The sequence below is a fragment of the Camelus ferus genome, chromosome 10 (genome assembly GCF_009834535.1).
Source record: "Camelus ferus isolate YT-003-E chromosome 10, BCGSAC_Cfer_1.0, whole genome shotgun sequence".
NCBI lineage: Eukaryota > Metazoa > Chordata > Mammalia > Artiodactyla > Camelidae > Camelus > Camelus ferus.
Window position 1 is genome coordinate 8343792 of NC_045705.1, and position 12942 is coordinate 8356733.

The 12942-nt window shown below is 40.9% G+C and overlaps 1 protein-coding gene across 2 annotated transcripts; it reads left to right on the forward strand.

Moving 5' to 3' along the window:
* The first annotated feature begins 53 nt into the window (after positions 1-53).
* CWC15 (CWC15 spliceosome associated protein homolog) lies at positions 54-10471 on the forward strand. Of its 2 annotated transcripts, none has more exons than XM_032488301.1 (7): positions 54-203; positions 1414-1552; positions 2144-2256; positions 2862-2950; positions 4115-4228; positions 7519-7637; positions 9579-10011. In XM_032488301.1, exons 2-7 carry the CDS (start codon positions 1422-1424, stop codon positions 9706-9708), a joined length of 696 nt encoding a protein of 231 aa, XP_032344192.1. In that variant the 5' UTR covers positions 54-203; positions 1414-1421; the 3' UTR covers positions 9709-10011. The 2 variants fall into 2 exon arrangements, with proteins under 2 accessions (XP_032344192.1, XP_032344193.1); XM_032488302.1 differs by lacking the exon at positions 54-203 and adding an exon at positions 212-407 and having other exon boundaries at positions 9579-10471.
* Positions 10472-12942: the final 2471 nt, after the last annotated feature.

A 12942-nucleotide genomic window follows, 5' to 3' on the forward strand; every position in this document is an offset into this window, starting at 1 on the left:
CGACTTCCGCCTTGGCCTCCGCCGATTGGTTCCTGCCACCGCCTCTGAAGGGCGGCCTGAGAACTTAGGGTTTGCTTCCGGGTCTTGGGTTTTGGCCCTGGAAGCAGAGGTTTCTGGGAAGCAAGAAGCGTACTGGGGTCTGTTTCATCTCCGGAGGCTGCTGTATCGGACCTCCGCCACCGTGAGCGGCAGGACAGCAGACTGTGAGTGGAGCGGAAAAGGGCGGTTGCGGGCGGAGGCGGAGAACCTGAGCGCTGGCGGAGGAGGCCCCGGAGAGGCGGGCGGGTGGCGGAGCCCGGCCACGGAGGGTGCAGCGTGAAGGCGGCTCTGCAGACGGCGTTAAGTAGGGTCCGGGAGCCCCCGTCCCTCGCCGAGTGGACCCTGGGTGAAGAGTCAGCGGATTCTGGGTGACTACCCGAAGGCGATCTCCCCAGAGGCGAAAATGATAATAATCCAGGGGTGTGGGAGGCGGCGGCGTCCCTCCCTGTTTCTCCCTGTTTGGATACATCCCTTTCCCTTTTTTGAAAAAAAAAATCTAGACAAGTATACCAGTCCCCCCCAAGTTTCCCCAGACACTTGCTTTTCCGACGCTTGAAAGGGTTTTGTTTGTTTTTTTTTTTTTTTTGTGGCCACATCTGCTATGCAGTATCCTTTAGCTGCTCAAAACCGAAAGTAACAGAAGGATCGGGTCCCTGGTTTTTGTTTATCCGATTCCTCTGTGGGTGGGTTCCTGTGTTTTGAGCATTCCTTAGATTGTAACTTGCAAAAGATCTGATTTATATTGTGTTGGCTGCTACAGGAGAAATTTGAATCAACAAAATGTTGTTGGAGAACTTTGCGCATGTAACTGTCATCGAAGGTTAGAGCACACTTTTCAGCACACAAAGTAACTTTGTCAGTTAATTTTTTAGATTTTGTTTTGTTTTGTTTTTCTTTTTGTAGTTGCTAGCCTATTTTTCTGCTGTGTGAAGTTTAGATAAAATGGGAACCTTAAGGATTCTGGTGGTGTAAGGTTGAGCTGAGATTTTTTTTTTAACTCCGACATGGCAGTACTGTATTTTACAAGGGCTTTGACGTGTCAGGTCCCATAATTTCATAATATTATGTGAGGAATATCCCCATTCCACAGATGGCAGAGCTTGGTGGCTTGCCCAAGGTCACAGAGCCAGGAGAACAGGAACACAGACTCAGATCTTCGTGACAGAATTGTTTGTACTAAACTTCTGCTTTATTCCTTGAACACCCTGAGCCTCATTATTTGTTTTCTTGAGAACTTTTGAGATTATTTTAACTAAGTCTTTGGGACTGAGCTATGGAAATTATTTCACGATGGAATCAATGGATATTGATTAATAGTTTATAAGATGAGAGTTTGTGGTATTGGAAATAACTTGACACTGTTTTCCTTCAAAGCATAAAAGATGACAACAGCGGCTAGGCCAACTTTTGAACCTGCAAGAGGTGGGAGAGGAAAAGGAGAAGGTGATTTGAGCCAACTCTCAAAGCAGTATTCAAGTAGAGACCTACCCTCTCATACAAAGATAAAATATAGGTAATGAACATTTAAAGTTTTTCTTGTTTCACAAAGCAAGACCAAAATCTGTTAAATGGCATGTTCTTGAGATAGTAGCATGTTTGGGTTATTATCACTTAAGTTAATCTGTTTTCATAGTAGAATGCAATAGTCTATCTAATGTTAAAATTATACTATATGATTGTAAAATGCTGCTGGATATTCCTTAAGCAGAAATTCCAGTTAACCAGGAATTTCTGTATATAGATGGAACAAGAACTATTACATTACCTCTGAGGGACCAGCACTGTCAGTACTAATAATATGAGATTAAAAGTGTTACTGTAACAAGCCCTGAGTTGACATACAGCAAAAAGTAAAGATATTTTAATCAATTTGCAGCCTTATTATGGGAAAGTTTGTGATTCAGTTTGAGGTTCTTGAAATATTGGAAACATCACAGGATACTTGTTAGTAACCTTCAGATTAGGGTAATGATCTTGTCCAGTTCCCATAATGGGCCTTGATGCTTCAGGGACTAAGGACAAAGTTGCTTTTTGTGAATTGTCTTCCGTTACTACAGCCATGTGTTTTTAGAAGCACTGTTGCCCGGGTTTGTTTCTACTTTAGACAGACCACTCAGGATGCCCCTGAAGAGGTTCGGAACCGTGACTTCAGGAGAGAGTTGGAAGAGAGAGAAAGAGCTGCTGCAAGAGAGAAAAATAGAGACCGCCCAGCCCGAGGTACCAACACTACCCCAGACATTTCTCGGATAGAATTATGTTGACAATAGTTTGTCTTTCATGTGGTAGTTGGAACAGATTACTATTTTTGTTTGTTTGCCTTTAAATATTGGTGTGAGATACAACACTCTTAAATGATTAGATTAGATTGGATTAGTTAGATTAGATTGGATTAGATTAGAGATGATGATGAAATTGATTCCAGTTCCATCTTATGCTTCTGTGTTAGAAAGAACTGGGTCATCTGAGGATATTTAGCAGTTACTGTTTCAGTTCAGATCAAGGAGTTTTTGACTATTTACAGCAGCCAGACTTTTTGAGGTCCCATCATTTCTGTCTGTGAAAGTCTCCCATTTTTATTTCTAGCATTTGTAAACTATTGCCTAACTTTCCTGATAAAGGCTACAGTTCCCATTTTAAAATCAATCCTTTCATTAACTCATTCAACAAATATTTGCCAAGAACTTGTTTACCAAGCACTGTGGTTATAATTCCCTACTGTCATGCTTTAAACATAAGTTCTTTGTGCCCAGTGGGTCCCTAAAATGTTAGAAGAAATGCAGGAATTTGTTTCAGTAAGCTAAACAATGTTTATTTCTCCCCAGAACATACAACCTCCTCTTCAGTGTCAAAGAAGCCTCGCTTAGACCAGATTCCTGCTGCCAACCTCGATGCAGATGATCCTCTGACAGATGTATGTTTTACTTCCTCCTCTCATCTCCATGTAGTAATTTACTTAGCATTTTTCTGAAATACTTTTTTATTCTTTTGGCTTTAAGAAGAGCTGTGTATTCATTTTTACTTACTGCTATTCAATTGTAGCCCTGACTTCAGTACTAAACTTTATAGTTTATTTTAAAACAAAAAGCATTATCTTGTGGTTAATCAAACTTCAAGAACAAGTTTGCTCTCTGCAGAACCAAAAAAAGAAGAGATCTACTAAAAGATATGCTTCCTTAAAAAATAATTCCCTATATTCAGCCATGGAGATTGACTAGTTATCCTCCTCCAGAGGGCACGCTTCAGACCGGGCTCCTTATCCATAGCAACCCCCACAGCGATCGCAGGGGCCTTCCCTTCCATCTTAGCTACTGATGATGCCCCTTCCAGGTGTTCAGTGCACTTAATGGTGTTTTTCTCAAAGAAAGAAGTGATCTAAGTGAAAGGTTTTTAATGGTTGGCACTTCAACATTCAAGTTTAGTGGGGCCACACAGTCTATAATTAATTTGCAGATTTCTATATACAGAGGAAAAATCTGAGTGACTTTTCAAGGGTAATATCTAATTAAGCATATATATTAGCCATTCTAGAGTTAACAGACTGAATTAAAAATTAACTCAGTAATTAAAGATAGGGAACCCAATTTTAAGTGAGGTTTAATGATTATTCAATTGAAATTATTTTCTTCTGAGAATTTAGCCCCTTTTTTTGTACTTTTGATTATCCTTAACTTTCTGGTTGTTTGGAGCTGTATAAAATTGTTTTGACTCCCAGCGTCAAAGTATGTACTGTGTATTAGTGTGAAGTGTTCGTTTTCTGGCTTTAGGAATATTTTCGTATGTAAATTCCCTTTTGACCCTGTACGTTTGAAAGGTACTTTATTATACCACTTGCTGTTACAATGTCTAAACCATGTCAGAGGTTGACATTTCAATAAGGAGTTGTAAGCTTTTTTGTGGGATTTTGTTTTGCATTTTGGTTGGTTGCTGATTTTAATCATATTTAGATACATTTACCTTCCGACCAGGAAAATTAATTCTGCTCCAGAGATTTGATAAGTGCAGTTTTTATGGGGAAAAAAAATGAATAACGTATGTTGTGTCTCCAATCTCCTGGGCCATCACCATTCTGTCTTAGGAGGAAGATGAAGATGAAGACTTCGAAGAGGAGAGTGACGATGACGACACTGCAGCCCTTCTCGCAGAGCTGGAAAAAATTAAAAAAGAACGCGCTGAGGAGCAGGCCAGGAAGGTAGAATCAATGTGTTAAATATTTACCTTTTCTCATGTGAACAAAAGCAGAAAAAAGCTTTTTTAATTCAAGTAACATCACCTTGTGTTAGAAATCGTCCTTGCCGTGTCTCGATGTTGCAAGTACCTGTAATTTCTGTGACACCCTAAGTCTTTTGGTTTTGTTGGAAATTCTTCTAGCTAATTCAGACACACTTGATAGTACTTGTTAAGTTGCTCTTCATTCACTTATTTGTTCAGCAGACATTTAGTCAGGGTCTGTTAAGTTTCAGAAGAACCAGAGATGATTAAGATGTAGTCATCACCTACAAAGAACCCCCAGGTATAATGAGGCCATCTTTCTCCCTCTCCTTGTCTTCTGCCCCAGCCTTGTTTCCAGGCACTTGCTGAGGCTGTCTGTCAATAGATTTGGTATCACCGAGGGCAATTTCCCTAGCTTCTCTGAGTCCACAGTCTCTGCACTTACACAATGAAAGAAAAGAAAGTCTAACTCAAAGATAGTTAGAAGGAGTAAACAGGGTCCATAGTAGGTACTTTTAAACTCCTAGTGAATTACGCATAGTAGTAACAATAAAAGAGAAAACTTGGGAGGCAAGACCAGGTCTGAGCAGTAGAGGTTTGTAGACCAAAGCTGAAGGAGTTTGGACTCTGTTCTGAAGGACACTTGGAGCTGGTGGATTCAGCAGGAGGTGGTAAGGTTGGATATGCATTTTAGAAAGACTTCTCTGGCCGAGGAGTGGAGGGTGGGTGGAGAAAAAAAAACTGACTAGGAGGCTGTTCCAGTAATTCTCATGTGCGGTAATGAGTTTAGGAATAGAGGAGCTTTCTCAAATCCAACTCCTATTAGGCAGTAAGTAAACAGATGCTGCTAGACCTATCAAGGAGGTAGAATTGTCCAGAGAAAGTGAGTGATCAGATGTGGCAGTTTCCGGGTGATGGTGCCGGACACTAATTCAGGGAATGTGGAAGCAGTGGCATGTTTCGGTGGAGAGAAAAGAGATGATTTCTGTTTGGAACATACTGAATTTGATGCACTGTGAGACATTCAAGTACGTATATCTGCCTCTACTTTCAACCAGAACAGAGCAGCTCTTTTTAGGGGCTTCTGTATAAGATTTTATTTGAGCCAGAAATTGTTCTGTTATTTAAAAGAATGCAAAGCCCTGACGTAGGTTAATGCTTGGAACCTAGGGAGGTAGAGTTCATGTGGGTCAGAAGGATCAGGGAAGAATTCAGAAAAGAAGTAGAACTTGTGATAGGCTTTGAAGACTGCCAGAATTCAGATTGGAAGAAGAAGAATATGTTTTAAAAAACCATTTTTCATCAGAATTTAGCATAGGAGAGCGTAAGTCCTAAAGAATTGTAAGACCATTCCTGATACTGCTTGCACACCACAAGAGGGCAGGTGTTCTATTCAGGGTTCTTCTTGGCCTCGCCAACAGCCCTGGATACACAAAGAGACATTTAAATGCATTTGGTTGACCTTTAGGGAACGTAAACATTTTAGACAGAAGATCTTAGCAATTTTGCAGGGTTCATCTGATTTCTTTGTACAAGAATATATTGGTGGTTTTTGGAGTTGAATGACAGCTTTATTTCTTTCATCCCTGTTTCACTTTCTGGCTTTTAATGGCCCATCTTTGAGGCGTTCCAAAATGCTTTCAAACCAGTCAGCCTGTGTCAGGGGCTGGGAAACTTTCTGTAAAGGGTCAGATAATAAGTATTTCAGGCTGCAGGCCATATGGCCTCTGTCTTATCTATTCAGTTCTGCTAGTTGTAGTACAAGCAGCCGTAGGCAATACTGAAATAAATGCATGTGATTGGATAATAATAAAATTTTATTTACAGGGCAGGATGGTTCGGATTTGACCAATCCGCAGGCTGTCTAGCCCTTATACCCATGTTCATGAAACAGTGTACCTGGTGCTTGAATATGGGAAGAGTTGGCTTCTTTTCTCCCAGTGCTGTGGGTGGCAGCCAGCCAGTAACCCTGAAGGAGACAGCATTCCAAACGTCAAACGGCCCGGACTGTATTTCATCACACATGTTGTCATAAGTTTGGATACGTTGTATACTTGATACCCAATTTTTCTAGCACCTCAGAGATAAGTCTTTTTACTTTCAGCATCAGTATAATTTGTTGAAAATAGCTTTTAGGAAACTGTCTGTTCTTAGTCTATGGTGGATGCTCCTGACTTTTGTTTGCTTAAGGTATGAAAATGACCTAAAGGAATTTTCCTGTTTATTTCCCTGAAAATTGCATCTTCTCACCTCCCAATTATTTGGCCCTGTAAAAATGAAATCTGATGTTCACATTTGATTATTAAAATGAAGTATCTTTAACCTGTGTAGAAAATCAGGTTATTTTTCCAAGTGGTCTAACACAGGTTCGTTTTAAATGGACTCTCAGAAAGTCTTTTTTTCCTTGATCTATTAAGTCAGCAATTTTCTGTCATCCCCAAAACACAGCAAAGTGGGATTTATCTTTGGTTTAAGATAGCATGGAATCAGGTAGATCTAGAAGCTACAGCTAATGATTTTAGACATTTTATATTTCTAAGAATCAAACTGAGGGTAATTTGAGTTTAAAGAGATTAATGCTGAAATAAAAGTGAAGACAAGCATGTGACTAATGACAGGTGAGAGGCATAAAAATAGAAGGTCAGTAACAATAAATCATAAGAGTAAAATGGATAAACCTCAGGTAAATTAGTAGAAATGCATGTTAACTGAATACAATTTTTTACATAATGGTTTGTCTTATTTTAGAAGGTGATTCTTAGTTAACAGTAACTTGTCACCAGTCCTAGAGATGCAAGTTTACATTGTTAATAATCCAAAGTAAAATTACTTTTAATCACAGTTATGTATAACCCTTTCTTAAAAATTGAGATAATCACTGGTAAATGTGTCTTTTTCATGTTTAACACATTCTTAAATAATTAGAATATGTTTACTTGGTGTACTCTTGAAATAAACAAGTACGGAACTTTGTATTTCAAGAAAAGAGAATAGATTTAAATACGCAGCTTAAGAATTTCAAAGTCGGAAATGGGCTATGAATGTATGATGGCAAGCATGAAATGTTTATAATGAAAGTGCCCAATTATTTTATTTGGATTAGTGAGAACTTTTCTGTCATGTCTTAAAAAACAAATAAAAAACAATGCTACTTTGATGCTTATCCCATCTCCCTCATAAAATCCTAAGTCATTTGAAATACGAGCTATATAATAAGACTGACCCCAGAGTTAATGTAAGTAAATATGAACCTTCCCCTGTCGTTGACAGGAACAAGAACAAAAAGCTGAAGAAGAAAGGATTCGAATGGAAAACATTCTGAGTGGAAACCCTCTCCTTAACCTCACTGGCCCATCCCAGCCTCAGGCCAACTTCAAAGTTAAGAGAAGGTACAGTAATGAGTTGGGTATATACACATACACACATAATAGAGTATGAGTTTTATGCAAACTGTACTATGTAAAGCTTCTAATTCCCACTTTCCACTGATACTCTTCTCTATGAAATTTTGGAATAATGGAAAGAGAATGAAAGAAACTTATTTTCAGGATATACTTAAAATAACCAGCTATGTACCAGATACTGCTCTAAATACTAGAGACAGAACAATGCACCAGGCCTCTGACCCTACAAAGCTTACACTGTAGGTGTGTGTGTGTCAAGGGTCCCCAAGACCACCCTCCACACTGGGAGACTCACTGGAAGGACTCAGGACTCAGCACACAGTTGTTCTCCTGAGTAGCCCAGTGAAGACCCACAGCCCGAGCATGCAGGGAAGTGGCACTGAGGGCCTCCACGTGCGCGCCTCCTTGTGCTCTGACCCCCCCACCCCCCGAGGGGTCACACAGAGCACATTCTTTTCCATGTGCGCAGTGTTTCTGCCCAGAAAAACCATGAGAGACTCGGTGCCCAAGGTTTTTATTGGCTAATCATAGAGGCAACCTCTGCCAAGCACATAGCAAAATCGAGACTCCTGGAAGGAAAACCATATTATTCGTAGGTAGCAATAATCGGTACATGCTAGGTGCTCAGCAAATACTGATTAAATGAATTTTGAATGAAAAAAACTAGGCTGAGAAAGAGCCAGTGAGGAAGGGTTGAACCAAAAAAGGCCGGTGAGTGTCTTGGAGCCACACAAACAAAGCGGGTCAAGAGGAGGGGAGTGATTATCTGGGCCAGGTATTGATGACAGCAAGTGACGTGAATTCTTCCAAGGTGACCTTTGGGGTTAGCACCGGGGAAGAGCCGTTTGGTGTTGAAGAGGAGAGGTAAAACTCTTGGGAGTGAGTTGAGAGGGTGCATAGAGGGAAAAAAAAAAAAAGTACATTTCTGTTCGTATTGACTAGACAATTGTTCTGCCTCGCTTGGATGCAGATAAAATTGGGGATTGAAACATCTCTTAATATGCAGGTCACGTTTGACCTCGCTCTGCTCAGCTTTTCACATGTCTGCACTGCACCAGTGATGGCTTAACAACACTGTTTTTGAAGATGCCCACGTTCTTGGCTTGTTTTCCACACGTAGTTTCTACTGGCATTCATACACCTACACACAGACACACGTTATGTATGCTTTCACTTTACTTACGTTTGTGAGGGTATATATATGACATACATGGGTTTCTTTTTATATGCTAGATGCTATTTTGAAATACTCTGTAATTTCTATAAAACTGTGTATTTTATTGCTCACCCATGGGTGGTTTTCTTTTCTTAAGCTTATACATTATGAAACCCAACCAGTAGACTCCAACCAGAGTCCTGCCCTAAGCTCTTCGGCTGCTCTTTCTTCATGGTTAATAGATGTGGGCCAATATATAAGCCTTAATTATTATACACAATGGTTTCTTCGTTTGTTGTCCTAAATGTAAATACTGCAGTGAATGACTGCTAGATGTTAACTGATGAAAGAGTATGTATGAAATCCTTAAACCACATAAGCTGAACTGCAGTCAGTCGGCCCTTTACCGTCTAGAGCTGTTCATACGAGTCGGGGTAGTACTAGGTGCTGCCTCTTCATCTTAGACCCGCAGACATTAAATACTGATGCAATTAAACTTGGTGTGTTTCTGCTTTCTAACCCAAAGTTTCTTATCCTGGAGAAATAAGACTGTTGTGTAGGTTCTAGATAGGGATTACCCTTCCTGTTATAAAAAAGCAAGCTAACAACCTATTAAGAAACACTTTATTCTTTTGGGTGTAATTGTGGCATCAAATGATGTACATGTTGTGCATCTTTCTGTGTAATGACTGAGCTTTGCAGTTCACACATGGTGTTCTTGCCTTGATATAAGCATTTTAAGATTCTTCTATTTTCTTTTTCTCCTTCAGATGGGATGATGATGTTGTTTTCAAGAACTGTGCAAAAGGTGTAGATGATCAGAAGAAAGACAAAAGATTTGTAAATGATACACTGCGATCTGAATTTCACAAAAAGTTCATGGAGAAATATATTAAATAGTACAGTTTTATGTGCTTAATTAAAGGCTGTAAATTGTAAACGATCTGTCTTTATTTTGGTTAGTTTGTTTTTTCTCTTTCCCCCCATCTAAATTGTGTGCAGGCTTCCCTAATTCTAAGTTCCAAAATATCTTTTTCTTTATTGATACCTTATATTTGATGAGGACTTGGGAAGTGGTTTAAACCAGTTTCCATCTCTGAATATTTCCAGTCATGTGTTTTCTTTTGAATATGGGAAAGGAAATCCGCTTGTAATAAATATTTTTAATAATCTAAATAACCAAACTGTGTCCCCAACATTTTTGTTGAAATGTATGCAGCTTATGAAACATTGCATATTTTCTTCTGTGTATTGTGTTTCTTTGTGTACTAATTTCTCCTCTTTCATCTAACATTGATTTAAGGTCAGTTAATTCGTAGTATCTTCTCTGTGTCTTTTAAGAGTGTGACAAATGATGAAAGGGATTCCATCTTGAGTCACCACGTTGGGATGGAAGAGTGTCATCAAGCAAGAAGCTCCCCAAGTGTGTGTCTGAGGGACCATGGGGTACCCCTCACTTCTGCGGGCTTCCTTCCTTTTCTCTTGGCCCAGGACAAGAGCTCTGTAAGCACACCTAGGAGGCATGTGGCACTCTCCCATGTTCTAGGTACTCGGCTGCCGTGTTCCTCTGTGTGAGGTAGAGTTTGCACATTGACACACATTAGGTGCAAAGCCTAGGAAAGTTTAGCGTCAAACAATACATGAAATAAAACTTCTGGAAATAGGATTCTGTTTGTTTTTTATCTTGGAGGACATGTATATGGGAAGTGGGGGTGTCTATACAGCTGGGAAATAAAGTTTTCCTACACCTGGCCTGTGATTTTAAGGATGTCATTTTTGATAGAAAATTTGAAATCAGGCCTTCTACAGGTAGGGACCCAGTCACAGGATTCCTCAGCTGTGAATGATGTTGAGCTGGGTAAGGTTAAAGATAAAGCTTTTAAAGCAAAAGTAACATTATTTTTCCCTGGCTATTTAAACCCCTGTCTCTAGGACCTCCAGTGGAAGCTTGGACACAGGTTGTATGTAACCTGAGTCAGGAGGAGAGCTGCAAACGTAGCCCAGGTCTTGACCAGGTTCATACCCTGCTTTTTTTTTTTCCAACTGAGCTATTTATTTATACAAAATTTCAAATACCTTGACAAGTGTTTTTTTTTATTAATGCTGAAAAAAATAATATTGAAACATTTTTATTTCCAACTTCTCAATTTATAAAGTGCCTTTACATTCATTTTCTATTTTGTTCATAGCAACACTTAGGAAGGAAATACTGGGCTATTCAAAGTTAAGGAAATGAAATTCAGGCTGAGTAGGTCAATGTGACTACGTCATGGGGCTCACGTGAGTGCCTTGAAACTACATGAAAATGTGCTTATGGAAGTAAGCATCTAAATTTGCAAAACTAGCTCTTGGGATTATGGCTAAAGCCTTGAGGGAAAGAAGTAAGAGCACTTAGTAATATAAACTTAGCTTCTGAAAGGCATGTATCATGCCCAGGTGCCTGATTCGGGTGCACTGTTAACTCCAAAACCCACTTCCTTCACCTTCCCTGTTTGAGCCCAATAGTTTCAGGAAGAATCAGAGGAAAGCTAATTTCAGTGATTTCTTTATCCCTTTTCCTGGTCTTAGATCCAGGACACACACATAAATGCCAGTTTCAGCTCCTAGATTTATAAAGCCAGTAACAGCCTTCCTAGTGAAAACGCCTGACGCCCTCCTTGCAAAACATCTTGCGCAGGTCAGTGAGGGAACCAGTCCCTTCAAGGGCCCGTGCTGAGTGCCCAGAGCCGGGCATGGCAGCCAGATGGACCTGGGTGTGATGCCCAGCTGTCACCTGGGCTTTAACTGAGGCGAAGTGAACGTTCCCAGGTGTGCTTGTGCTGCATCCGTTTAACCAACACCACTCCCTGTAAGGCAGGCATTATTATTTCCCCCTTTTCATAAACAAGAAAATAGCAGTTTGTAAGAGAGATTTCAAAACCAGCAGTCATAAATCTTTAAGGGGATAGGGCCAGGATTCAGACTTTCAAGTGTCTTTTATTAGAAGCCTATTCTTGACTTTGTTTTAAACAGCCTTTCTGACATTTCTTACCTTTGAAACAACAGTCATGAAAGTAATGAGGAAGGGGTTAGGTGGGAATTCATATAAGGGTTAAGTACTTGGTGGGCACATAGTAGGGATTTCATTCATGTTCCCTTTCTACCTGCCTCTACTAGCATATAGCAAGGGCTGCCTAAAAGTTTGAAAGCCTGTTGTTTTGTTCGATCATAAAGGTCTAGTTCTGTATTAAGAAGTTCCCTAGTGCCTCAGAGTTTGGGTTGGGGGATAGGTGTGGCCTTGACAGGGATTGTTTTATGGGTTGCTAGGATTAGAAACCCGTAACAGAAACTCAAAGTGCAATGGAAGTTTATCTTAAGAATAGTTAAAAGGTACTTCTTGTTCAGCTCTTACTCTGCTTCTCTCTGCATGTGCCCACTTCCTCTGCAAGACTAGATTCCTGCAAGATTAGAGGTCGTTCGTTCATTTCTGCTCCCGGCTTCCCTGGAAAGGAGTCTTCATGATCTTATAGGTCCACTGACTAATAGAGCCTCTGTGTCCTGAGACAAAGTTGGTGCAGTGGGCAGGGACCAGGTTACCTAGTACAAATGTGGACAAGAGCAGGGAGGCATTGACAGTACAACCTCCAGTACCAACACGGATTGAGATACTCAGCTACTCACATGGTAGACAAAATCTAGAAACTGAGACTTGACAGCTGTAACTCGTCTCAGGGGTAATACCTGCGTCTCCCCTCAGGATCTGGCACCATGCTGGACATCTAACAAGGGCTGCCCTCTGCTCCCCCCGCCCCAGTGCAGGCCTGGGCATAGGCACCCACCAGGCATGCGCGGAAGAGCTGGGACCTAGAAAGCAGAGGCCCAGGAGTCCTGCCAGGGGCAGGCCCTGCTGGGTCAGTTTCCTGCTGGGTACTTGGAAGCACCAGCAGCAGGGAGCAGTGGGGGGCTTGTCCTATTTCTGAGACACCTTCTTAGGACTAATTGGCTTGAACCACTCCTGGGGGGAGAGTGTGGAGCAAGTGAAAGGCAGAGGAGCTCAGCTGGAGCCTCTGAGGGCTGGGATACTGGCCCCAAACCCCTCTTCTCTGGGCCAAGGTCCAAGGAGCACCGAAGAAACAGGACGAGCCTGGGAGCTGT

Excerpts from the sequence above, each read along its gene's own strand:
- CWC15 (XM_032488301.1), top strand. The coding sequence starts at position 1,422 with ATGACAACAGCGGCTAGGCCAACTTTTGAACCTGCAAGAGGTGGGAGA. Across the intron at positions 2,951-4,114 it reads CAGATGATCCTCTGACAGAT|GAGGAAGATGAAGATGAAGA; the intron begins GTATGTTTTACT and ends ATTCTGTCTTAG. Across the intron at positions 4,229-7,518 it reads CTGAGGAGCAGGCCAGGAAG|GAACAAGAACAAAAAGCTGA; the intron begins GTAGAATCAATG and ends TGTCGTTGACAG.